This window comes from Diachasma alloeum, unplaced genomic scaffold, assembly GCF_001412515.2.
Source record: "Diachasma alloeum isolate Michigan unplaced genomic scaffold, Dall2.0 Dall_scaffold_01213, whole genome shotgun sequence".
NCBI classification, from domain to species: Eukaryota; Metazoa; Arthropoda; class Insecta; order Hymenoptera; family Braconidae; genus Diachasma; species Diachasma alloeum.
In genome coordinates this window covers 9511-36476 of record NW_021681322.1, presented here as the reverse complement: position 1 = coordinate 36476, position 26966 = coordinate 9511, and the positions used below count along the sequence as shown (strand labels likewise).

At 37.6% G+C, this 26966-nt stretch overlaps 1 protein-coding gene across 2 annotated transcripts; it reads right to left on the bottom strand.

Moving 5' to 3' along the window:
- Positions 1–64: 64 nt before the first annotated feature.
- LOC107046131 (protein lap1) lies at positions 65–26869 on the bottom strand. 2 transcript variants are annotated; one of them, XM_015268654.1, is made up of 9 exons: positions 26428–26869; positions 26176–26339; positions 15327–15462; positions 9624–10625; positions 9019–9209; positions 2775–3881; positions 2170–2241; positions 1875–2096; positions 65–867 (listed from the first exon to the last, which is right to left on the bottom strand). In XM_015268654.1, exons 2-8 carry the CDS (start codon positions 26329–26331, stop codon positions 1920–1922), a joined length of 2841 nt encoding a protein of 946 aa, XP_015124140.1. In that variant the 5' UTR covers positions 26332–26339; positions 26428–26869; the 3' UTR covers positions 65–867; positions 1875–1919. The 2 variants fall into 2 exon arrangements, with proteins under 2 accessions (XP_015124140.1, XP_015124139.1); XM_015268653.1 differs by lacking the exon at positions 65–867 and having other exon boundaries at positions 1512–2096.
- Positions 26870–26966: the final 97 nt, after the last annotated feature.

The window sequence follows — 26966 nt, the reverse complement described above, 5'->3', positions numbered from 1 at the left end:
TGCAACCATAATTTTTGGAGACTCCAGGGTTATGTAAAACTGAACAGCAATTGGAGATCATTTCCTATTATCAAAATAAAAAAACCAACCAAGATCACGTTCGAAAGATAATCCACCCGGGCCTGAGCCAAAAAATATGATCCTTAGCTAGAAATTTACGTTATTTCATGTGGCTGCGGCTGAATTAGATCACGGGTCTTTTCTCAGTTGGAAAATGGAGTAACTCATAATGCAAACTTGTGAATTGGTTTGCACCCATACCCTACTTGAGTTGGCTGTCAAACCAGGTGGCATATTTCCATTATAATTCACACAATTTTTCAGCAGAGTAAAAATCTCTTATCTATTTCAGCCGCAGTTGGATAGAGTAAGGTACATTTCTAGCTAAGGATCATATTTTTTTATTCACCCATAAAAGCGTGAGGATGTCTAAAAAATCACATCGTTTTTGCAATATATATAGCTACATTCGAACCGCGTTAAGGCTGCAAGAGTTATATTCATCTCCTTAATGCGTACAATGACTCAATAAAAAAAAGATAAAATATATAATGGCAAGAAAAATTCTCCCCTATATGAAACCAATAAATTAATGAAGGCCTTGTGCAAATGAAACGTCTGAATGTCTAAATTATGGATAAACAGTCGTAAAGTATCTCTACCGTTGGCAACAATGTGATACACTTAAGATTACACTTTTCAATTAAAGTACGGCACATAGAAGAATATCATTTTTGTTCAATCTACCATTATCGTATAACTACTCATATAAATTCTGATGTATATATATATTTGTATATGATTTCTTTTCTCATTTTTTTCAATTAATAAATATTTTCTTTTTTATTCTCTGGCACACCTGTTCTACTGAAAAATAAAGGTACCGGATTTAATAATCTAAACATTGAAATATTTCACGTATAATAAGTCGAGAAAAATAGACGTATGTTCTTTAGAAGTGTGCACTAATTTGTTTGTAAATTTTAAGCATCAATTCTCTAATTTTTTTCAGGTGATAAAGTACAAAAACTACAATGGAAAAATCTTATTTGTTTCAGAATTAATTTAAAATATAAAAGGTACATTTGTGCATAGTTCCAATCAATGAGTGGAATCCAATACTCAGAGAAGAGAAAGTGGTGGTAAAGCAGTACCAACTGATTTTTGTTATCCTCCGTTATTTTGGTGAGAAAGAATTTTACATTATAAGAGAGTATGAGTGGAAGAATTAAAGAAATAGTATATTTCGTAACAAGTGCAAAAAAAGTGTTTTTTGGCGAGTGGGAGGTTTATATCACGAGCCGAAGGCGAGTGATATAATCCCACGATCTAAAAAACATTTTTTCACGAGTTGCGAACAATATTTTTCATCACAATGTGGCGGAAATTGGACTTTTAGGCATGCGGAGCGTGCCGAAAAGTTCACTTTTCGTCACAGCGTGATGAAATAGTATATTATGTCATCAGGCGATAAAAGTATTATATGGCGAATGTGACTTCGCCTTCGACTCGGATTATAATCACATTCGCCAGATAATGCTTTTATCGCCGTGTGACATACGATATTTTATGTCAAAAATCGCGATTTTATCGGGCTTAATGATATAAAGAGTATTTTGCAAATATCTTGAAGATTATTAGATTCAGAGAAAAATTTCAAACAGCTGCCGTGTTTGGAGAATACACAAAAGGGCTTTTCGATGAATTTCTCTGAATATCTCAATATTTTTTGCTAAATAACCACCTATTCTTTTACAATTTTACTGTTAAATTGAAATAGTGGACCGTGATATTGCTTTACCACTAATAAATACTACTAAATGCTCAGTCTACATACATAGGGAGAATAATTACTTATTGTTCAAAAGAAAAACCTGAAAATGGAGGCGGTGAGCTGCGTGAAAGAGTTGAGTGCATTTTCACTGGTGTCTGCTTATCAACATTGCGACTACTGCTCCTGTAGAGCGTAAAATCGCAACTGCGCTATCGTGATCTGATTTCGTGAAATCAATACCGTCGACTTCGAGAATTTTATCGCCTGGGCGGAGAGTTCCTTGCGCTGGACCGTCTGGATTCACTTTAGTTATGATTATGCCCTGCAATAATCAAAAGAATTGATAAAATCATTTTTTTAAGTAAGGAAAGCAAAATAAGGAAGTTTTTTCTCACGGTTTCGTTTCCGACCACTCCACCAGCAATACTAAATCCTAAGCCTGGGTTTTTTCTCACTTGAACAGGAATCTGTAAACATATTGAAACAAAAACTTTCAATAAGGATTTTCGAACAAATTAAAATTCTATTCTTACGTTCGGTACATGTATAGATTCTTATTATATAGATTAATTGAACGGAAAGTCTTAGAATTATCCGTTGTTTTCTGTATCTGTCAATTCAAATTTTCTGAAAAAATTGGTCTTGAATTGCGTCTTGAAAAGGGAATTTTTATTTAAAAAATAATAATAATAATAATAATAATAAATAATTGAAAAAAAAATACATTTCGTTTGGTTTTGTTGATGTTGAAGAAGTGGACAAAATAAACATAAGAGGCATTCCATACTATTTCAATCGGCTTTTTGTCAATTTCCATGACAATGGAATGATGTAGAAGTGTTACAAGTATTCCTTGAAACGTCACAAAAAAAATTGAAAGTTATGCTAAACCAAATTTTTTTGATTGAACCAGGTATATAATTTTTTCTCTTCTTTCATTCTGTTTGGAAGCTGAAAACTAAAATGGCAAAGAAAATTATATAAAAATCATATAATTTACCACATTAACGTTTCTATGTGGTCCAAACATCCACTTGAGCTTGGGTCTACTCTCATCTCTGGCTTTTGATCTTTCCACTCCATTAACATCTCCCTCGCCATTCCTCATCGTTGTATTCCTTCCAGAATTCCTCTCATTCTGCATCTCAACCGAATTATTCCCACTCTGTCCACTCAATCCCTCTAGTCCCTCCCTAAAACTTCCATTAATTTTCCTCCCTCCGTCAGAGTGTTTCAATTGGTTATATGCATTGGACAATGGACTTCTGTACTTTCGCCCCGTCACAGGTGACACTGGTCCCTCAATGCCACTCAATATTACCTCATGACTTCTCTCTCTATCATCAAAAACATTAAATGCCAAATTGCAATGTCCATCATCAGCGAAATTACCCTCAACGTCACAAATACTTTCGTGATTTTTCCCTCTTAAAATAGGAATTCTACTGGGTCTGTCCTCCATAAAAATTAAATTCTTGTCATGCGAATGATCTATTATTCTACCACCAACATTTCCATCAATTTGTTCATTCTCATTTTGATTATTATTTTGACACGATTGTATTTGAGGAGAATCGTTAAAAGAATTTCGTGAATGATTGTCAGCCGTCTTGGAAGGTGTCGACATGTCATCGATCAAATCACATTGATTAAGCTGTTGGAAGAGTGCGGCCTTCTTCGAGAATGCTGCAGCAATGTGATAAGGTGGAGGTGCTAATGGAAGATCTTGAGTACTTTTGCTTTGGTCGTTGGGACTGTTTTCTGGATTCTTATGAGCCTCAGCCAGCTTCTCGGATTCTACTATTTTGGCTGTGTTCGTTCGTGAATATTCTTCTGGCTTCCAAGTTGAACTTACGTAGTCCGCGATAGTCGGGGGTCGTGAGAGGTATTCAGAACCTGGGTTTCTTACGCATTTGGCTTCACGAATTTCAGGAGTCTTTTCCTGGGCCAGAACTGGCTGGTTTGGTTCTTCTAAGGGGTCATCATGTGATTTCGGAGGGGAGTGAACAGGGGATTGGGGATGGAGTTGGGAACTGGAAAGGTTGAGGGATGGAGTAGATTTTGCTACAACTGCTTCTTTTATCACTCCATCTCTTTCAAGGTGGATCTGAAAAAGTGAAATTAATCATCAGAGAAATATTTCAATGTCTGAAAGGTTCCCCGACTTATTACTGGTAAAGAAAAGCCCGCAACACAATCTCCACGGAGAAACATCCGTCCTAAAATATCTTTCCGAGAATACATTCAACATTTACTTTTGGATTATTTAATTGTTGAGCTTGGGGTCAAGTGCATCGGGATCCATTCATCAGAATTCCTGACTGTTCGAATTACAGAAGACCGTTGTCCGTAAATTCCGAAAATTGAATGTGTCGCGTAAATGAATGACCGATACAGAAAATATCCATTTTCATCTTTAAGCATACATAGTGTTGTTATTACATGCTAAAATTAATGTTTTTCAGTCGATGAATTAGATTAATTTTCCTGGTTACTTTCTTTTATACAACGGATCTTTGTTGTCTGGATTTTGCAATTCATTGCATATTGTCAGACTATTCAATTTGACAAAGGGTATCTGTTGAGGATACTACTGAAGTGAATTTTTTAACGTAAGTTAACAAGATATTTTTGTCCATAGAGTTTCCAAGGATTGAGGTTTCGTTCCAATAATTCATTCTATCGAATGTTGCTCCCAAGAGATAATGAGAAGTAATTATTTGCAACAATTGAGAATGTGATACCATTCGATTTAAGAAATTGGCATTTCATAATGTTGGAACATAATGATTAGACCTCATACACGAAGCGACATAACTTTTATGATACGAATTACGAATTGTCACCCTCGTCATTTGAAACAATAGAGTGAGAGTCCCATTATATATTTTTCATGAAAATTCTTTTATACTATCCAACGAAAAAACGAATAATTTTCCAGCTGATTAGATATTTTACAAATTATTAATACGTACAAAAGCTAATATAACGGTTTTGTTCATTGTTAATATACATTCTATCGTTCATTCACCCCCGACCATATCAATATACGGTAGTTACATCTAGGGACCTCTAGTATTTCAAATTGCATTCTGGGGCCCTATTCTCGACGTTGGTGAATTCTTCTTCGTGCACGAATCGGCAATCGTTAACGAATCTTCTATACAACTACTATACGCAGTTCGTCAACGAACGTCGATTCGTGGACGAAGGACTATTCACTAACCTCGAGAATATGGCCCCTGCAAGAGACGAATGACCAAGAAAACGAAGGTTCCTTCGTGCAAAGGAAGCATTTGAGCGTGGGAAAATTGATTTATCCCAATACCTGTTTTACCGATCGCGACTCCCTCGCCGGGGAACCGACCGAGTTTTAGGACAAATCAATTTTCGATCACCGTTGGATTTCAACCGCCAGATATTTGGATGCTTTCATTTTTGATGCATGTAAAATCAATCGATTTCAATTTCAGTATATTAACTAATTAGATGACGAAAGATTCTCAAGATGTTCACTATGGCACGTCTAATTCATACAATTTTCCCACTTGAGAATATCCCATTTTGAGGTCGCGTATCGGCACGTTTGTAATTTAACATTACGAATCTTGTAAATAATATAAATTATTCGAAATATCGCATAGATAAATTTCTTCCTCTTGTTACGATCCATTTCGGCCTTCTTTTTTGGCTCTTCAGATCAATTTGTAATCGAAAATTGATGCTGTTGGTGGCCTCTACCAGCATGCCTACAGATATGTACGAATTTTGTTAAAAAAGTTCTTTGCGTGCACAATTAAAATTTTTTTTTCTGCGCCACGCTTCCTCTATTGATTCATTTTCTGAACTATTGTAATTAATTTAATAATTCAAATTGGAAAATTCATGGTAGTGTTGATTTTTTCAGCGTAGGAAAGTTAATGCAATCCATTTTTGCATCGTGCATTCATAGGTACTTGTTTAAGTATATTCAATTCAGATGTGCATGCTCAAATTTCGCGTATCGTCGGAAGTAATTATCCGGAAAGATTTTATTTCAACTATTTCACTATTTATAGAAATAAATATATGCATCAACGATTCTACTCAATTCGACACATAACACGTTTTGAATTCTCAATTCATTCTCCATCAATATATACTTTCGATAGTCCACTCCAATAACCTGGTAGTAACGAATTCATACGATCAATACGTATTGCAAGCCATGTCTTGTTAGTATATTGGTTTTGAAAACTTATTTTCCATGATTCAGTACAATCGGAAATATAACTATTTTATTCGAAAAAAATTCCTAGACATATTGCGGTGGGGACCGTTAGATTCGTTCAGAAGTCTCCCGCGTATTCTTCAATTCCGATGCACTTGACCCCAAGCCGACTGTTGTATTTATCTCTTATACGCTAGCTACGTATCTGATGAAGGGCACTAATAACACCGTCTCAGCGACGTTCTTTTGCAACTTTTGGGTGTTAATAGCCAACTTCATAGTTCCATCTCTTAAATTTTCGAATTCAAACTAAACATTCAAATGGACAATACTTTGAATATATCATTCAAAGTAAAAAACCGACGTACAGCCTTCCTTGATCTGAGCATGAATTTCGCAGTATGATTCCATTCAATTCAAGTGTGGTTATGGCATTCAGTGACAGGTGAACATTGAAAAAAGTTTCTGTCATTTGTTTTTTGGGCCTATAGTCGGTCCAAAATTTCGTTTCCTTTATTTTCATTGACAAACTCGGTGCCTGAAACTAAGTTCATGCGAGAAATAGTACATTACATGCCCAAGCCTTGGAAAACAGATCACCGTCCCTCACGTGCAAGATTGCCCTCCGAGCCGAAGGCGAGGATGGCAAGCACGTGGGGGAGGGTGATATGTTTTCCATGGCGAGGTGTATATTAGTATATTTCGTCATTAGGCTGAAAAAAAACTTGTCTCTCGCCTTCGGCTCGTGCTGCAAACCTCATATTCGCCAGAAAAGTTTTTTTGGCCGCATGACGAACAATATTTTTTTGTCATTCCGGCCGTGAATCTCTGCCTACGGCCATCATAACAAAAAATACTGTTCGTCATACGGCCAAAAAAAACTTTTCTGGCGAATATGAGGTTTGCAGCACGAGCCGAAGGCGAGAGACAAGTTTTTTTTCAGCCTAATGACGAAATATACTAATATACACCTCGCCATGGAAAACATATCACCCTCCCCCACGTGCTTGCCATCCTCGCCTTCGGCTCGTGCTGCAAACCTCATATTCGCCAGAAAAGTTTTTTTGGCCGCATGACGAACAATATTTTTTTTGTCATTCCGGCCGTGAATCTCTGCCTACGGCCATCATAACAAAAAATACTGTTCGTCATACGGCCAAAAAAAACTTTTCTAACTCATATTCGCCAGAAAAGTTTTTTTGGCCGCATGACGAACAATATTTTTTTTGTCATTCCGGCCGTGAATCTCTGCCTACGGCCATCATAACAAAAAATACTGTTCGTCATACGGCCAAAAAAAACTTTTCTAACTCATATTCGCCAGAAAAGTTTCTTTCGGCCTAGTGACGAAATATACTATTGTAGTGACGGCTGTAGGCAGAGTCCGTGAAACGCTGCCTTACGGCCGGAATGACAAAATAGTATATTACGCAACAAGTGCGGGAAACAAGCGGTTACGCGTAGCCGCTTGCTGCCCGCACGAGTTGCGTATACTATTTTATACCATAAGTGCGTGCGCGGCGAAAAGGGGTCGGGAGGGGCAGAAAGGGGTTAGGGGGCGAAGCCCCCCGGTAGGGTCCAGGGACGAAGTCCCTGGTGGGGTCGAGGGGCGAAGCCCCCCCCCCCCNATCAAAATCAAGATCAAAAATAAAAAAAAAGTTCAGACTTGGAAATTGTTTAAAATCAAATTTCTCAATTTAATTGGGTGAAATTTCATAGACAGTGTTGTATTTATCAACCGATTTTTCGGGGATCAAATTATTCCTCACTTCTTGTCCTGATTTCAAAATTTCTGGTGGAAGATTTTCATCATTCCAGTTGTTATTTTCATCATTTTCATCATCCAGACACAGCTTTTTATTTGGCGGAGAACCGACGGTTGCTTCGGTGAGGAATGTCGAATCTCCATCAAATAAATCTCCTGAGAGATCAATCTCCTTCTTCAATTCAATCTTAATTTCACTGCTTTTATATTGAATAAATGAATAAATTTAACGACAGAATATTGAGAGGGTTATGTGGATACCAACAAGTGAGGCAGTGGGCGATGTTATGAGTCGATGCGTGAGTCGATGCGCAATGGATGTGTGGAATCCAACGATGATATTGCAACGACCATTTGCGCATCGATCTGCGCATCGACCCGTGCATTTGCGCATGCCCATGGGTTATGCACGGGATTATACNATCGACACTCAACTGAAACCGGACGGATTTCACGCACGTATGGTATAAATTAATTTTCGTGTCGAAGGACCTGCAAAACGCCAAGTTTTGAAGTTTTTAAGGTCCCGTGACACGACAAGAAGTTTTTGGTTGGATTATACAATTTGTTATTTTCCGCCACAAGCGGCGCAATTGGTAGGCAGCTAGCATATAAATTCAGACAGTTTTGCGATTTTAAAGAGCGTCTGAGCGTTCTGGGCTTGAATAGATAATGAACAATGACATTGACGACTAAAATTCCTACGTGATTCGTTAATTTTACGTTCACGTAGATGTTAGTTTTTTTAGATTTTTTTCTATATGATATATTCTTATACCCCTTTTCACAATGCAACGTGGTGTCGTCGTGTGCGACAAATGAATAGAAGCGTTAACAATATAGGTCACTTTGCTACAAACTACTCCAAATTTGCCTCGAACTAGTTGACGTCAGCCTCAAAATATTTTTTTTTTCAAGAAACTATAGCTATCTTCATTATGGGGAAATTGTCGGAGGATAAAGGTATCATGGATTTCGACGCAGATATTTTCTGAAACATATTTCCGAGGATAATAAGTCGGGCTACCTGTTTGAAATTGGTGAGCGAGTAATAAAAAATTTCAAGATTATTTGTAAAAAAATGTGGAATCTGTGAATTAGACGGTTATACTCAAAATGAGTGATTAGGAGTTTGAAAAATGTTAAGAGATTATCTTTAATGAGGAAACTTGTAATTGAAAATGTCTCTCAATAATAGTCTAATTTCCCCACATGTATTATGTAAAATCAAGAGAGTGGATGATGGTAATGATGGGAAAAAATATATACCCTTTGATCATGCAGAGACTGCTGCTGCAGATTGCGTGCGTGTCTCGCGAGATTACGTAGCTCCTTTGGATAAGGGGTTGGTGCACGATGAAGCTGTCTAGGGACCTCGGTGTCGACTTCAGCAGCAAAACATATTCTCCTTCCGGTTCCAACGATTGAACCGGAAATTGGCCCCACTGCTTGCTCCATTTCTATCAACAATTGAATCCGCATATTGTTGAAACAAAATCAAAAGAAAAGATACTTATTTTCTACTTCAATAGAAGACACTCTTCCATCAATGCTATGCAAATTTACCATTTCATTCCTCATCCTCCGCCACCTCACTCTCCACTAAGCAGCATAATTACAGAATTAAATGGTAATTAGTTGAAACAAACCTTGTAAAATCATGATTAAAGTAGATAATTTTCCCGAGGATTAACGATATTAACCAAAAATTATAAGACTTTCCTTATTGGGAATTTCCTTGGTTACTAACAAGTTCTCATAGTGATGTATTCTAATATGTCCCCCTACTAAGATGTTGAGAACAAATTTCAACTCCAAATATTCTATCACTTCTTTACCAAATTGATTGGAAATTAAAGAGGAAACAGACTTACGTTCAAGTTCTTTTCTCTGTTTCTGCGGCAGCATAAAGCAGCTCAATACCATCATATCTTCTTCTCTGTTGAACTCCTGCTGGAGAGGAACAAGAGGCTGACTCTGATTATCACTCAACCAAAGTGCCTTGAGGTTGGTCAAATTGAGCATGGAAACCGGCAAGAATTGTATACAATTATTAACAAGATTGAGAACACGCAACGAGGACAAGTGTCCCAGCTCAGGAGGAACACCCGATATATTATTCGATCTCAATGATAAGAGTGATAGTGCACTACAGCTACCGATTTCAGGGGGTAATGCACGGAGATAATTATTGTCAGCGTTTAAACAGTGTAATTTACGTAGCAGACCAATTGACGATGGTAAGTGCTCCAAAAAATTCTTAGTCACAATAAGTTCCTCCAAATTTGACATTTGTCCAATATCATCTGGCAGTGAATTCAATTGATTATCATCAATTTTAAGGGTGACTATTGTGCGTAAATAACATAATGTGTCTGGCAATTGATAAAGTTCATTTGATGAAAAATTAATGATTGATATGTCACGCCAGCCTTGAATCTCCGATGGCAATTCATGGACAGCATTCATCGTACAATCAAAGTGATTTAATCGATATAACTGCTCGATGTTTGCCGGAATACGACGAATGTCGTTACCATCGATCCAGAGCTCAGTCAAGTTTGTCAAATCGCCGACTATCTCGGGGAGTTCTGTGAAATCATTGTTACCAATGTCGAGTCTCTGTAGATTTGTTAGACGACTCATACTCTTTGGCAGAGTCATCATATTGTTCTCACGGAGCTCAAGTGTGCGGAGGGATGAGAGACGACCAAAGTTGGCTGGGAGATACTCTATGTATGCGTCGTTTATGTATAACTCACGCAAACCTACTATGTGCGTTATGGCGTCTGGAAAGCGTTCGAATGGATTCACAGATAGGTCGAGGAAACGCAGGTTCTTGCATTCTTTTATGCTGTCTGGAAGCTCTTTTATACCTGCAAGAGATAATAAAATTATTCATGACATTGAAGTTTGCAGATTTCAATCACAAAAAATTTTTGACATTGCATATCTCATCAGGAAACTGTGATATCTATAAGAAAAATCAAATTCTATGAGTAGGGTATGGAAAAATTTGAACGTGATCGTTGGTATATTTGTTAAAATACGATATAGTATTAGTAAATAGGCTAGTATATTCAAGACAAATTTGTGAAAACACTCAACACGGAATATCTATTCTTAGAATAACGCTATTGAAAAAAGTAAAAATCTCACACTTCGAACTCAATGAAATCTCATCGTAATATTTTTTTGTTTTTCATTTTTTATACCCATGGACGACTAATTCACTGATATGCAATAAAACTTTGTCGAGCTGTAGCGCATATATGAGGGGCTCAATGGAAAAAACAAAAAAGGTCACGTTTAAAAAATAGGAAAATCTTCTCGTGATTATTTTTAAAATGTTTTTTCAACACTCTATCTTCTTGTGAGGTTCGTGACTTTCCTCTCCTTACCCATTCAAGAGCTGAAAATGGCACTTTACAACTCAAAACCAAATTTTCATGGGTGAATAACACGATAAAATGAATTCAGTTGTGTTCATCCTCAAAAAATAAAACTAACAATCTTCACCCAAAAAAAAAATTTCAAGTTGAGACTTACGATCTCAAATTAACACTTATGAAAGTCCCAAGTTGAGACTTTCGAAAGTCTCAAGTTGAGACTTTGAAAGTCTTAAGTTGAAACTTTCAGGCTTCACAGAAAAAAGTGTAACATTCACTGAACCCCTGCAAATGTTGAATGACCCTCAATTTGAATGATCCCCAAATAAGGGCTTCTTTACACCCAAATTGAGGGTGATTCAACCATTGCGGAGATTCTCTCTATTTGGGGGTGAATAAACCCCAAGAATGTCATTGAAGTTGGCAGATTTCAATCAAAGAAAATGTTTAACATTGCATATCTCGTCAGGAAATTGTGATATCTATAAAAAATCAAATTCTATGAGTAGGGTATGGAAAAATTTGAACGTGATGGTTGCTATATATGTTAAAATATGATATAATATTAATAAATAGGCTAGTGTATTCAAGACAAGTTTGTGAAAAACACTCAACACGGAATATCTAGGCCTAGAATAACGCTGTTGAAAAAAGTAACAATCTCCCAGTTCGAACTCAATGGAATCTCTTCGTGATATTTTTTTGTTTTTCATTTTTCGTACCCATGGACGACTAATTCACTGATATGCAATAATACTTTGTCAAGCTGTAGCGTACACATGAGGGGCTCAATGGAAAAAACAAAAAAGGTCACGTTTAAAAAATAGGAAAATCTTCTCGTGACTATTTTTAAAATNCTGTTGAAAAAAGTAACAATCTCCCAGTTCGAACTCAATGGAATCTCTTCGTGATATTTTTTTGTTTTTCATTTTTCGTACCCATGGACGACTAATTCACTGATATGCAATAATACTTTGTCAAGCTGTAGCGTACACATGAGGGGCTCAATGGAAAAAACAAAAAAGGTCACGTTTAAAAAATAGGAAAATCTTCTCGTGACTATTTTTTAAATATTTTTTCAATGCTCTACCTTCATTTTATGCAATGTTGTTTTTCCTGCGAATTATTAACATCGAATATCTCTGAAATTACTTGAGCGATTTTGAAAATACAGACCCAAATTCTGAGTCATATTAATATCTTGACGTGAGGATCTTCATAAATGGTTTTCCATTGTTCCAATTCCGGGAATCTCAAAAATTCGACAGGGAAATGCTATCAACAGAGAATATCTTCCATAAAAATAATAATATGGCGACGCAATAGAATGTTATGATTAAATTTTTCACCTACCCTCTTGTGAGCGCCGTGATTTTCCTCTCATTACCCATTCAAGAGCTGAAAATGTCGTTATATAAAGAAAAACCAATTTTTCATGGGCGTATAACGTGATAAAATGAATTTGCATGGGTCCATCCTTGAAAATGGAATCGACGCAGTCTTATAGATTATTTTACGCTGATTCCAAATCCATTTGATAAGTTTCTCTAGTATAGTTTTTGAATAAAAAAAATTATTGAAGTATTGGAAACAATGCAAAATGGACAATTCGAAAGAAGAATAGAAGATTACATGATTAGGTCCACAAAGTGTTTTCAGCCGAGTGATAAAACTAATTTTCCTGTACAATGTCTGTCTGTTACCAAGACAAGCTATATTTTATGATACACCCAAGTGGAAATTTTGCTCAGATTGTCTGGGCCTAAGTGAGTTTTAGATCCACTGCTGGTCAGGATTTTCTGATCAGGTCTCCCGGATAAGGATCCAGTCATCGCCTGAATACATTATCTACATCCGGGATCGCTCAATCACTTCAGATCCTATTCTGATCAATCACAAATAGCCAAATTAGACTCAACATTTTTTATTCAGTTTGGATCTGAAACGTCTGACCCCAACCCAAGCTTGGATCAGGGCCCCTATTCTCGACTTTGGCAAGTTCTTCTTCATATATGAATTGCTGTTCGTTCACGAACAGTAAATGAGAATCGTTTAGCCGATTCGTTGAAGAATGCCGATTCGTACACGAAAAAAAAATCACCAACTTCGAGAATAGGTACTAATCAGACGGATTTGATCTTACACTGGCCCGGGAGTTTGGATTCATTACTGAATGAATAATCAAAATTATTCCATTTCATCAAGAATTTAATGGGTCATTAGCGTTCCAAAAAAATTAAAAAGGTCTTTGTATCGACTCCACTCTCCCCTAATCCTCACCTTCGGTTCCGATTATGAAGCCACATTGGCCGTAAAATACTTTGTGAATTTAATGATGCAATGTACTACTCATCTTCCGATTTGTCCACTTCGCCTCGTTTTCAATACTTTAACATTTTTTCCTCAAAAACTATGCTAGAAAAACTTTCCAACCGGATTTGGAATCAGCGTAAAAATATCTATAACACACAAAAAAAAGAAATTTTATTTTAAGATTTCAAAGATCTCAAGTTGAGACTTTCGAAGCCTCAAGTTGAGACTTTCGAAAATCTCAAGTTGAACACAAAAAAGTCTAACGTTCACTGAACTCCAACCTTAACGGGTTGAATCAACCCCACTTACGGGTTGAACAGAAAAAAAGCTGAGTTTCATTGAATCTCTACAAAGGTTGATTCAACCCTTCTTAGGGTTGAAATAGAGCGCATCTCCACCTCCAAATAGAGAGAATCTCCACAATGGTTGAATCATCCCCAATTTGAGTGTAAATAAGCCCTTATTTGGGGATCATTCAAATTGAGGGTCATTCAACATTTGCAGGGGTTCAGTGAATGTTAGACTTTTTTCTGTGAAGGCTAAAAGTTTCAACTTAAGACTTTCAAAGTCTCAACTTGAGACTTTCGACGTCATAACTTGGGACTTTCATAAGTTTTAATTTGAGATCGTAAGTCTCGACTTGAAATTTGTTTTTTTTTTGGGTGAAGATTGCCAGTTTTATTTTTTGAGGATGAACACAACTGAATTCATTTTATCGCGTTATTCACCGATGAAAATTTGGTTTTGACTTGTACAGTGACATTTTTAGCTCTTGAATGGGTAAGGAGAGGAAAATCACGAACCTCACAAGAAGATAGGTGAAAGATTTAATCATAAGATTCCATTTCGTCGCCATATCATTATTTTTATGGAAGACATTCTCTGTTAATAACATTTTCCTGGCGATTTTTTGAGATGTCCGGAATTGGATCAATGGAAAACCATTTTTGAAAAACTTCATGTCAAGACATTAATATGACTCAAAATTTGTGGCTGTATTTTCAAAATCGATTAAGTATTTCCGGGGATATTCGATGTTAATGATTTGCAGGAAAATCAACATTGCATAAAATGAAGGTAGAGTGTTGAAAAAATATTTTAAAAATAATCACGAGAAGATTTTCCCATTTTTTAAACGTGACCTTTTTTGTTTTTTCTATTGAGCCCCTCATATGTACACTACAGCTCGACAACGTTTTATTGCATATCAGTGAATTAGTCGTCCATGGGTATAAAAAATGAAAAACAAAAAAATATCACGATGAGATTTCATTGAGTTCGAAGTGTGAGATTTTTACTTTTTTCAATAGCGTTATGCTAAGAATAGATATTCCGTGTTGAGTGTTTTCACAAATTTGTCTTGAATATACTAGCCTATTTACTAATACTATATCGTATTTTAACAAATATACCAATGATCACGTTCAAATTTTTCCATACCCTACTCATAGAATTTGATTTTTTTTACAGATATCACAATTTCCTGATGAGATATACAATGTCAAAAATTTTTTGTGATTGAAATCTGCAAACTTCAATGTCATTGATTATTTCATTATCTCAGACTTAAAATCCCGATTGGAAATGGAATCGAAAATCCAGTAATGCATAAATATATTAAATATGACTCCGTAGAAGGGTTTAGTAAACTCTGGTAATGTTGTCCTTTCGTGAAAATCTTCATAGCGATATAAAATATTCCTCGACATATTTGTGTAAAATCGAAAATTTTTTTTATCATACCGCAATTAACAAAGTTGTAACACAATCGACTTATTGCACAATCCTCTTCCAAGAATAACAGTATCTGACAACACTATTATACTCAAATTCTATTATTGATGAAGGTCATGTTGTCCTTCCTATCAAACTCACTATTTTTACTGAGATCTAGATGCTCCAGATTTATAAGGGAAGCTATGGCGGGTGGTAGTGTAGTAATTTCATTATCACTGAGTGATAACACACGAAGTTCATGGCACTGGAATAATGGTCTTGGCAGGTCCTTTATCTACAAACAAAAAGAAATTTTCAAAAGTCCCTTCTTTTCATTTCAGGAAAATGTTCAGGAGTAGTCAAGGAATGACCGAGGGCAAACGTTAAAGAGATTTGCTAATTCTGTAGCGAAGTGGTAAACTAGGATAAGTGCAAAAATGGACTTTTTTCAGGAGAATTAGAAAATTTCATCACGTTTAAGAGAATTTCCAAGCAATAGAAAAATTTTCAACAAAATTGCACTTATTCTAGTTTATCACTTCACTACAAAATTATTTTGCGAATATCTCCAAAACTTGGCAAAACGAAGGTTTGAAGAACTCTATCGGAAGGACTATTCTGCAGAATAGTGCGGATATTCCCGTCTCACATGTGTCAAACAATATTTTTGACAGTGATGTTACGTTCAGCGAGTGGCCGAACTGTGCCTTTTTCCTTTACAAGCAAATGAAATAGCGATTTTCGTTACAAGGCCGAAAAGAACTTTTATGTCATTAGGCCCGATAAATCGCGATTCTAACCTCGCTTCGCTCGGTTAGATCGCGGTTTTCGGGCCCAACGACATAAAATAGCGAATATAACACGGCGATAAAATAGTCCAGTCAAACTGTGAGGAACTCACAACCAATAAATAAAGAATAATTTGATTTTACATTTTAATTTGATTTTATGCAATTAAGAATAAGTATTAAGATATACGAATTTGAAAAATTGGAGCAAAGATGGTTGAGTGGGCTATTGACTCCCGGGGAATATTTCGAAATTGAGTAGTTCCGCGACCGACCTAGGTGGCGCATTATTTCTACGAGTCAAATAGCGCTGTAAAGGTATTAAATTTCGAGCAGCGGCTCAGTTTCGGGATTCAGGTGTGGTGAGGCGATCAGGAAGGCCTCACCCGGGTTCACCTACGATCCTCGCCGGAGGAGAGAAAAGTAACCAATTGTCAGCAGCCAGCGACATTAACTTTTAGTTAAAAGCGAGCTGTGGTCGAGCCATTGACAGCAGCCAGTGACACTAGTCTTTTGACTATCGCGAGCTGTGGTAGAGCCAATTTGTCAGCAGCTACTAAATTAGCATTTTGCTACTTGTGTGCTGTGGTCGAGCCATATTAGTGTTTTTGTCAGCAGCCAGCTTAATTAGTCTTGGACTAAAAGCGAGCTGTGGTCGAGCCCTTGACAGCGACGGGTAAAACTGTCGTGGTAGAGCCACGCGGGGAGGAACGTCCGCGAGGGGGAAATATTCTTTTGGGGTGGTAATTATTATTTGCGGAGTACTGAGGAGGGGAGCGAAGTCACTCGTTCGCCGACTCAGCCATCTTGAATTTCGGTGGATATTCTGTTGTACCGACGGTCGTGAACTCGTTTTACCGACGGACGATCCAGAGGAGTGCGATTCATGGACTGAACGATTGGCGCGAATTAAGGTTAGAGTTTTAGAAAAATTGATTGTTGAGTTAATTGGTTCATTTACTTAATTGGATTTATTTAATGGAGGAGAATAATTTCAAATTGAACAAAAAGGGAAAGATTTTATGTACAATGATAATATTATTTGGCTTCTATCTAATTTTTGAATTGAGAAATGTATTGGCTATTTGTTTATTAATAAAAATTGTGATGAAAACTATAATCTCTATGATGACCTCAAGGCTAGATGAATCGGCTTAAACTGAGAGATTCGTTTTCATGTTTAAATAGAACTTTTGAAATTTAACTGTCGGGTAAAATAATTCTCGAGAGGATCTCGTAGAATTATTCTGGGGAATCGTTGTGTTTAGGGAGGGTCGAAAAGCGTTAACGTTCAGTCCAAAATTTTGGTAATCAAACTCTTCTGGTCTCTGGGGGGCTGACACTTTATCGCGAAACTGACGGAAAACTGAACACTCGATTCAAAATTTGTGGAAATCTGGTATCTGGGAAATCTGGGTAAAAATTTGGTAAGTCTGGAAAAAAATCTGGTAATAAATTGGAAAAGCTGGTAAAACGGGAGAACTGGGACAAATTTGAAATTTGGAGATAATTTACTGGACGAACGGCGTTTTAAATTAATTTCCTTCATTTAAACCCTGGCAACTGAAGCACCGGAGCACAAAGGAAAATTTAAACAATTTCTTGAGCCAAAAGGTTCGTCACATCTCCTCGGAAATTCAATATCGTTGTAGTCTATTTGATTCATTTTTATATATATTTAGATGTGAAGAGAAGACGGGGCAAAANACTAGATCTGAAAATGTCGTTTATATCGAAATTAACCAAAGGACACGAAATTACACCAATCGATAGCTAAAAGTGTCATTATTAATGTTTTGAAAAGTATATGCTCCAATTTGCCGGGTTGATTCATAATTTGTTATAAACAATTGGGAATTGGCGACAGGCCGTCTTCAATCCTAGATATCTTTAGTTAACCTCACCAGATGGGAAAAAAAAAATATTTCTTTGTAGCTGAGAAAATTTCCTATCGGGGGGAGTTAGAAACTTATAGCCCAAAATGTACCGTTAATTTATTATAAATTATAATAGCAATTTCGGAGCAGTCGGCGCAACGCGTCAGCTGTTCCCCTCCCTGCACCAGTGCCATGAGTCACGTGATTGGCGCCATGCGCAACTTATTCAAACCTCCTGCTGCGCTCAACGCAATAGCCCTCAGCTGGGTTTTTGATGAATATCTCCGAATCTGTGGGTGGTAGCCAAATTTTCATTATCAACTTTTTTGTAGATCTTTATTTGCTCTATAAAAATGGTCTCGACAAAAATTTTGCTATTCTCCAAAGTTTCCGAGATATTCAATGAATAATTAACAATATTCAAAATATTCAATAAAGTTGAATTTTGTCATCCTTGAATTTGTTTAAACCTCCGAAATTCCGAGACTAAATACTTGGATTTTTTTCTGGTTTCATGAGCCCTTCAATTACAACAAAATATTTTTGTGTGAATAATTATTTTTTTATCGGTGAGAATAATTTACTGGATAAATTAGAGACATTCCTAGACATTGCAAAATAATCGTTCAAATTTCTAGGAATTCCGACAGGATTGAAGAACACAATAGAAAAAAGTAATTCTCACAATTTCCAGAAATTTCTGAATGATTTGAAGATTTCTAAAAGTTGTGGAGAAATCGAAGAAACTTCGAGAAAATTCTCGAAGCTTCTCAAAATTTCCAAGAAATTGAAGAAATTTCTAATTTCAGAAGAAATCTTGCGAGTTTCTAGAAACTTTGAGAAGAGAAATTTTAGAAATAATTCTAGAAATATTGAAAAAATTCTTCAAGCATCTAGAACTCTAGAAGGAATTCGATAAACCTAGAATTTTGGAAAGAATTGCTTCCGTTTATGAAAATTCCGAAGAAATTTTGAAAATTTCCAGATTTCCATGAATTCCGAGGGAATTGAAGCAAACACTAGAAAATAGAGAATTCTCAAAACTTCCAGAAATTTCGAAACAATTCAAGGATTTATATACGGAGAGAAATTTCCAAGAGAAATTCTAGTACTAGTACTGGAAAAGAGGGTTAAAGTGACGGCAAGAGAAAAATTCTAGTGCTGGCAATGGACATTTTATTGGTGTTCTTGTGAAAATTTCACCTAAGTACACGAAAAATTGGCAGGAATACCAATAAAATTTCCAGTGCCAGCCTGGAATTTTTCCCTGGCTGCCACTTTGCCCCTCTTTTGCAGTGCTAGCACTAGATTTTTCCTTGAAAATTTTCTTAAAAATTTTTCTAGAAAGTTTCGGAGGAATCGAAGAGACTTCTGGAGAATTCCAAAGAATTATGCCGGTTTCTCGAATTTTTGGAGGAATTCAAGAAATTTCGAGAAAATTCTTCGAACTTCTTGAAATTTTTAAGAAATTCAACTAAATTTAGAATTTCTGACGGAATTTCTCAAGTTTCTAGAATTTTTGAGAGGTTGAAGCAGTTCTGTGAATTTGGAAAGAATTTAAAACTTCAGGGAAATTTGGAAAGAATTTATGCATTTGTGGAATTTGTGGGGGAATTCAAGAAATTTCTAGAACTTCTAGAAATTGCGAAAGAATTCAAGCGTTTCTGGAATTATTAAACAAATTCAAGACACTTCCAGAAGTTTCAAGATAATCCTTCAACTGTCTAGGAATTCCGAAAGAATTCCTAGAAATTCGGCATTTCCTTATTCTCCCATTGCTTAAGGAGTTCAAAATACAATGAAAACAGAAATGCATAGAACATTCAATGAATATATTTTTGAGAAGAAATATTTAGTTTCACAGAATATAAGAAATTCAAAATATATGAAAAGAGAAAATCATGATGTGATAATAATAATAATAATATTTAAAGTTCTCAACATTTCTTCAACAACAATGCCACGCTTTGATCTATCAAACAACTATTATAATTTGAATATTCATAAATTTCGCAAATTTATAGCAAATTTCGCGGGCATTCGGATTTTTAATTATAAGAAGACCATATGAAAACTCTCATCAAAATTGAAATTTTGAAGGTACAAAACAAAAAATAGGAAAGTGTTCCCTTGGACTTATGGCACGGAAGTTAGCAGATGCTCTCCAGCAGATGCATTGGTACGGCCCTGGAGTCGGGCCCCTAATGTACTGTATCTAACTAGATACTTGTGGAATTATCTCGAGTCGTATCACACGTAGTAGGTTTGCGCAATACGGATACTTCTGTATAAATCACTATCATTGTTGGAACAATGAACGTCAATTCAAATTCAAATTTTGATACCTTCCTTAATCCTCCTTCAATTCACCCCTCAAATTTCAAGCCCCCCCCCCCGATTCTAGGGTCAAAATCCCCACTCTAACATCCCTACAAAATGAACGTCAACTTAGATTCATCCTCAAAACCTTCCTCAACCCTCCTTCAATGCACCCCTCAAATTTCACGTTTCCACCCCCGATACAAGGCTCGAAATCCCCACTCTAACCTCCCTAAAAAATTAACGTCAATTCAAATCCACCCTCAATACCTTCCTCGACCCTCCCCCAATATACCCCTCAAATTTCAAGCCCCCACCCCCGATACGAGGGTCAAAATCCCCACTTCATTCCCCTTAAAAAATGAACGTCAATTCAAATCCACCCTCAATACCTTCCTCGACCCTCCCCCAATATACCCCTCAAATTTCAAGCCCCCACCCCCGATACGAGGGTCAAAATCCCCACTTCATTCCCCTTAAAAAATGAACGTCAATTCAAATCCACCCTCAATACCTTCCTCGACCCTCCCCCAATATACCCCTCAAATTTCAAGCCCCCACCCTCGATATAAGGGTTGAAATCCCCACTGTTAACTCCCTAAAAAATTAACTTCAACTCAAATCCACCCTCAATACCTACGTCGACCCTCCCCCCAATATGCCCCTCAAATTTCAAGCCCCCACCCCCGATACGAGAGTCAAAATCCCCACTTCATCCCCCTTAAAAAATGAACGTCAACTCAAATCCACCCGCAATACCTTCCTCGACCCTCCCTCCCAATATGCCCCTCAAATTTCAACCCCCCCACCCCCGATACGAGGGTCAAAATCCCCACTTCATCCCCCTTAAAAAATGAACGTCAACTCAAATTCACCCTCAATACCTTCCTCGACCCTCCCCCAACAAATCCCTCAAATTTCAAGCCTCCACCCCCAATATAAGGGTTGAAATCCCCACTGTTACCTCCCTAAAAAATTAACTTCAACTCAAATCCACCCTCAATACCTTCCTCGACCCTCCCCCCAATATGCCCCTCAAATTTCAAGCCCCCACCCCCAATACGAGGGTCAAAATCCCCACTTCATCCCTCTTAAAAAATGAACGTCAACTCAAATCCACCCTCAATACCTTCCTCGACCCTCCCCCCAATATGCCCCTCAAATTTCAAGCCCCCACCCCCAATACGAGGGTCAAAATCCCCACTTCATCCCTCTTAAAAAATGAACGTCAACTCAAATCCACCCTCAATACCTTCCTCGACCCTCCCCCCAATATGCCCCTCAAATTTCAAGCCCCCACCCCCAATACGAGGGTCAAAATCCCCACTTCATTTGGACCCTTGTATCGGGGGTGAAAACTTGAAATTTGAGGGGTAAATTGAAGGAGGGTTGTAGAAGGTATTAGGGGGGAATTTGAGTTGACGTTCATTTTTTAGGGAGGTAAGAGTGGGGATTGCAACCCTTATATCGGGGGTGGAAACTTGAAATTGAAGGGGTGAATTGAAGGAGAGGTGAGGAAGGTATTAAGGGTGAATTTGAGTTGACGTTCATTTATTAAGGGGGATGAAGTGGGGATTTTGACCCTCGTATCGGGGGTGGGGGCTTGAAATTTGAGGGGTATATTGGGGGAGGGTCGAGGAAGGTATTGAGGGTGGATTTGAATTGACGTTCATTTTTTAAGGGGGATGAAGTGGGGATTTTGACCCTCGTATCGGGGGTGGGGGCTTGAAATTTGAGGGGTATATTGGGGGAGGGTCGAGGAAGGTATTGAGGGTGGATTTGAGTTGAAGTTCATTTTTTAAGGGGGATGAAGTGGGGATTTTGACCCTCGTATCGGGGGGGGGGGCTTGAAATTTGAGGGGTATATTGGGGGAGGGTCGAAGAAGGTATTGAGGGTGGATTTGAGTTGACGCTCATTTTTTAAGAGGGATGAAGTGGGGATTTTGACCCTCGTATCGGGGGTGGGGGCTTGAAATTTGAGGGGCATATTGGGGGGAGGGTCGAGGAAGGTACTGAGGGTGGATTTGAGTTGATTTTCATTTTTTAAGGGGGATGAAGTGGAGATTTTGACCCTTGTATCGGGGTTGGAAAGTTGAAATTCAAGGGGTTTATTGAGGGAGGGGTGAGGAAGGTATTAAGGGTGAATTTGAGTTGACGTTCATTTTTTAAGGGGGATGAAGTGGGGATTTTGACTCTCGTATCGGGGGTGGGGGCTTGAAATTTGAGGGGCATATTGGGGGGAGGGTCGAGGAACGTATTAAGGGTGAATTGACTTGACGTTCATTTTTTAAGGGGGATGAAGTGGGGATTTTGACTCTCGTATCGGGGGTGGGGGCTTGAAATTTGAGGGGCATATTGGGGGGAGGGTCGAGGAACGTATTAAGGGTGAATTGACTTGACGTTCATTTTTTAAGGGGGATGAAGTGAGGATTTGGACCCTTGTATCGGGGGTGGAAACTTGAAATTTGAGGGGTGAATTGAAGGAGGGTTGAGGAAGGTTTTGAGGATGAATCTAAGTTGACGTTCATTTTTTAAGGGGGATGAAGTGAGGATTTGGACCCTTGTATCGGGGGTGGAAACTTGAAATTTGAGGGGTGAATTGAAGGAGGGTTGAGGAAGGTTTTGAGGATGAATCTAAGTTGACGTTCATTTTTTAAGGGGGATGAAGTGAGGATTTGGACCCTTGTATCGGGGGTGGAAACTTGAAATTTGAGGGGTGAATTGAAGGAGGGTTGAGGAAGGTATCAAAATTGAATTTGAATTGACGTTCATTATTCCAACAATGATAGTAATTTATACAGAAGTATCCTACAGATACCTTTGCAGAAGTGCAAACCTACTACGTGTGATACGACTCGAGATAATTCCACAAGTATCTAGTTAGATACAGTACATTAGGCGCCCGACTCCAGGGCCGTACCAATGCATCTGCTGGAGAGCATCTGCTAACTTCCGTGCCATCTTGGACTTGTCAATTTGCATCAGAGGAATTATAAAATTAGTAAAATTTCAGATATAAAAAAATGGATCTTGAACAATAATAAGTGAAATTGTCCGCCGACAATTCAGTACCAAATTTTTCAATTTTATTTTGACTATTTTTTATTTTTCATTGAATATCTCGAAAACGTTGGAGAATAGCAAAATTTTTGTCAAGACCATTTTTATAGAGCAAATAAAGATCTACAAAAAAGTTTTGTTTGAAACGTAACTCAACCTCTCCAAGACCAAGGTCGATCAGCTCGGCCAATTACGAAAATCATCGGCCTTTTCCGGGTCAACGCTCAGGTCTAGTAGAGTCACCGTAAATCAACGCGAGTCAGTACATCACGGTCTGTCGTATAGCACGTTTTGAATAGAATTCAACTCTGTAGAGTTTAGACCACAGTACATTAGCGTCTATTAACTCGGCGATAGAAATTCGGTAAAAGAAAATCACGTTATTTATTGACCATTCAACGAGTGACTCACAGTGCTAAAACTATAGACAATTAATTCAATTTAGTACGATCAACAAGTGACAAGGTGTTTTTGTAAATTTGACAAAGCGTGGTTCGACTCGAGAATAAATGCACGTTGATATTAGGTCAAGACTCTCAACCATTATTTCACACCGACGATCCTCTAACCTCCCAATCCACCCTAAATCTAGTTCCTCACCAAACAAGTTTATAACGGAAATTTGGTTACCACCCACAGATCCGGAGATATTCATGAAAAACCCAGCTGAGGGCTATTGGGTTGAGCACAGCGGGAGATTTGAATAAGTTGCGCGTGGCGCCAATCACGTGACTCATGGCCCTGGCGCAGGGAGGGGAACAGGTGACGCGTTGCGCCGACTGCTCCGAAATTGCTATTATAATTTATCATAAATTAACGGTACATTTTGGGCTATAAGTTCCTAACTTCCCCCGATAGGAAATTTTCTCAGCTACAAAGAAATTTTTTTTTTCCCATCTGGTGAGGTTAACTAAAGATATCTAGGATTGAAGACGGCCTGTTGCCAATTCCCAATTGTTTATAACAAATTGTGAATCAACCCGGCAAATTGGAGCATATACTTTTTAAAACATTAATAATGACACTTTTAGCTATCGATTGGTATAATTTGGTGCCCTTTGGTAAATTTCGATATACAAAATCTAATTTGACTGGACTAAAAGCATTATTTGGCGAACGTGATTATAATCCTCGCCTTCGGCTTGGATTATAAAGCCACATTCGCCAGACAATAGTTTTATCGCCTTATAACATAAGATACTATTTCGCCATATCTGCACGAAAAATTCGATTTTCCTCCCCAAATGACGGGAAGAAAGTGGCTTATTTCATTCCTCGGATTTCGTTGCTTTTGACGATCCTCAAAATGACATAACCCACATTCCCCCCTGCATTTACGAAGAAAAATTGAACTATACCGTGCAGTTATGACGAAAAATATCGTTCGTCAAACCGCCTACAACAATTTTTCTAGCTCATATGATTGCAAGCCTGGCCTTCGGCTCGGGCTGGAAACTCCTTTTCGCCAGAATAGTATATGGGCCATTTCGCCGAATATCGGCGGAAAGCTGGCCTCAAAATTTTCGATACTTTTTTTTTTGCTTCTTTGTACTAGTTGTGTATAGAAAAAAAGAGTTCTCGACTAGGAAAGGTCCCGTCTTTTAATTAGAGGGGCTGCGCAAGGTTCAACGATTTTACGCGAAAATTGTTCAATCGAATTGAACGTTCGTAGAAATGCTTAGAAAAAAAAATCAAAACATAGTTTTTGATCGGAATTTTCCGGAAATGATGTTCATTTTCTCCCCCACCCCTCCTCCATCGTGAAAATCGAAAAAGAAACCTTTAAACGTCATTTTTGGCCAATTCGCCATTTTTTTTAAATCTAATATATTTTTTTTTTAATTTAGAAAATTTCCGATCAAAATCATATTTGAAACTTGTTCGCTTCTATAATGCTCAAGTAAAGAAAAATAACACACAAAAAAATGAATATTCGAAAAGTGATGAATATCATAGAACCAAGACCATATTTCATGGAAACATTCTCTATTTTCTATATCATCATCTTCTATGGAAATATCGTCTTCTTCCTACAATATTATTATTTTTCGAATATTCGCTTTTTTAGAATCATTTTTCTGCAGATGAGCATCATAGGAGCGAACAAGTTTCAAACATGATTTTAATCGGAAATTCTCTGAATTTTTGAGATAAAATATCAGATTTGAAAAAAAAAATGGCAAATTTGTCAAAAATGACGTTTAGAGGTTTCTTTTTCGATTTTCACGATGGAGGAGGGGTGGAGGGAGAAAATGAACATCATTTTCGGGAAATTCCGAAAATTTCCGATCAAAAACTATATTTTGATTTTTTTTTCTTACCATCTTTTAATACGTTCTATAAGAGCGAAAAATTTAAAATCTAAAACTCGTAATCATGCGGACGGCCTCTAATTGAGCCGCGGGACCTTTACGCGTTGAAAAATCTTCTTTTATATACATAAGAATTCAGAAGAAGAAAAAAAAATTGTCGAAAATTTTGAGGCCAGATTTCCGCCGATATTTGGCGGAATGGCCCATATAGGTTATCTTCCAGAAGAATAGCAGTGGATTTTTGGAGTGGGGTCCAAGCATGTGAGTGGGAATTACGTAGAGTGGGGGCACCCTCGGAAGGATAAACTTCTACTGGATAGCCTATATTTCGATACGAATGAGACGAAATTTTCACGAGGGTGAAGTTGACGGCCCGAGACGAAGCCGAGGACGAAAGCCTAATGACGAAATATACTGTGATTTCATTCCCTCTCGAAAAATTTTACACAAATGACTATTTTTCAAGTATCCTCCAAAATAAGGAATTTAGAAGAAATCGCCAAGAGACCAATCTTGTAGGTACTCCTCAAACTTTCTTATACAAAGGTTCCAAATAACTAATATATAATCACCGGACTAACTCTTTCAACCCTCCACCACTAATTATACTCATCCATTCATTCATTGTAAATGACAAATGTTCGATAATTACTCTGTTGGCATCCAAATGAAGCATCTCCAGTGTTCTCTCATAAATGAACACATCCGGTGGTACATCATACAGATTGCAGTGATTCAACTGTAGCTCGCAGATGTCCTCTTCCTGCGCTCTGAGGCATGCGGTACACTGCCACCAAGAACTCCCCATTTCACCTACTACACCGGTAAAAATAACCCTCAAGCTCTCTAAAACACCCCATTAGCCACAATAGCCCTTAACCCCAATTGTGCTACCAATAATTACCCTATCGTTCGTCAGGAGCAGCTTACCAACAGCATGGACACTCTGACTCACACCAAAGTTAATAACAATAGCAACCTAGTCTATCACTCCGTGATAAAATCTTGACTTTTTCTTCTAGTGGGTCTCAAGCACGTCATCTTTCCTTCTTAACTCACTTCCCAAATAATAATAAAATTCTGCACTTTTCAATGATTAAAAATACTGATTATTAAATCAGATGTTTTTGAGACACAAAAAATCATATTTTTAATAACAGTTGAATGATGGCCTCATTAACTCACACGCTTTATTATAGTCACCCACCATGGTCACCATTTAACGTACTGCGAGCGTATGTACACGAGGGGTTGGACGGGAGAGTGAGTGATCGATAAGGAGGTTTTGATATAAAACGATATTCTCGTATAGTGGTTACACCACCGAAATAACGAAAAAAACGAGGGAGAAAATTCGGGTTGGAGGTTTATGCCAACTCGAACTGGCTCCAATGCTACCACCGGAGCCGTCAATGCCTCCGTCCTACCGACGCGTTTATTTAT

Bases quoted from the DNA above. Each gene is read 5' to 3' on its own strand.
- LOC107046131 (XM_015268654.1), bottom strand. From the start codon at position 26,331: ATGGGGAGTTCTTGGTGGCAGTGTACCGCATGCCTCAGAGCGCAGGAA. The intron at 10,626-15,326 runs GTGAGTTTGATA...TATCTCTTGCAG, and splicing joins TCTAGATCTCAGTAAAAATA to GTATAAAAGAGCTTCCAGAC. The intron at 2,097-2,169 runs GTGAGAAAAAAC...TGATTATTGCAG, and splicing joins GAGTGGTCGGAAACGAAACC to GGCATAATCATAACTAAAGT.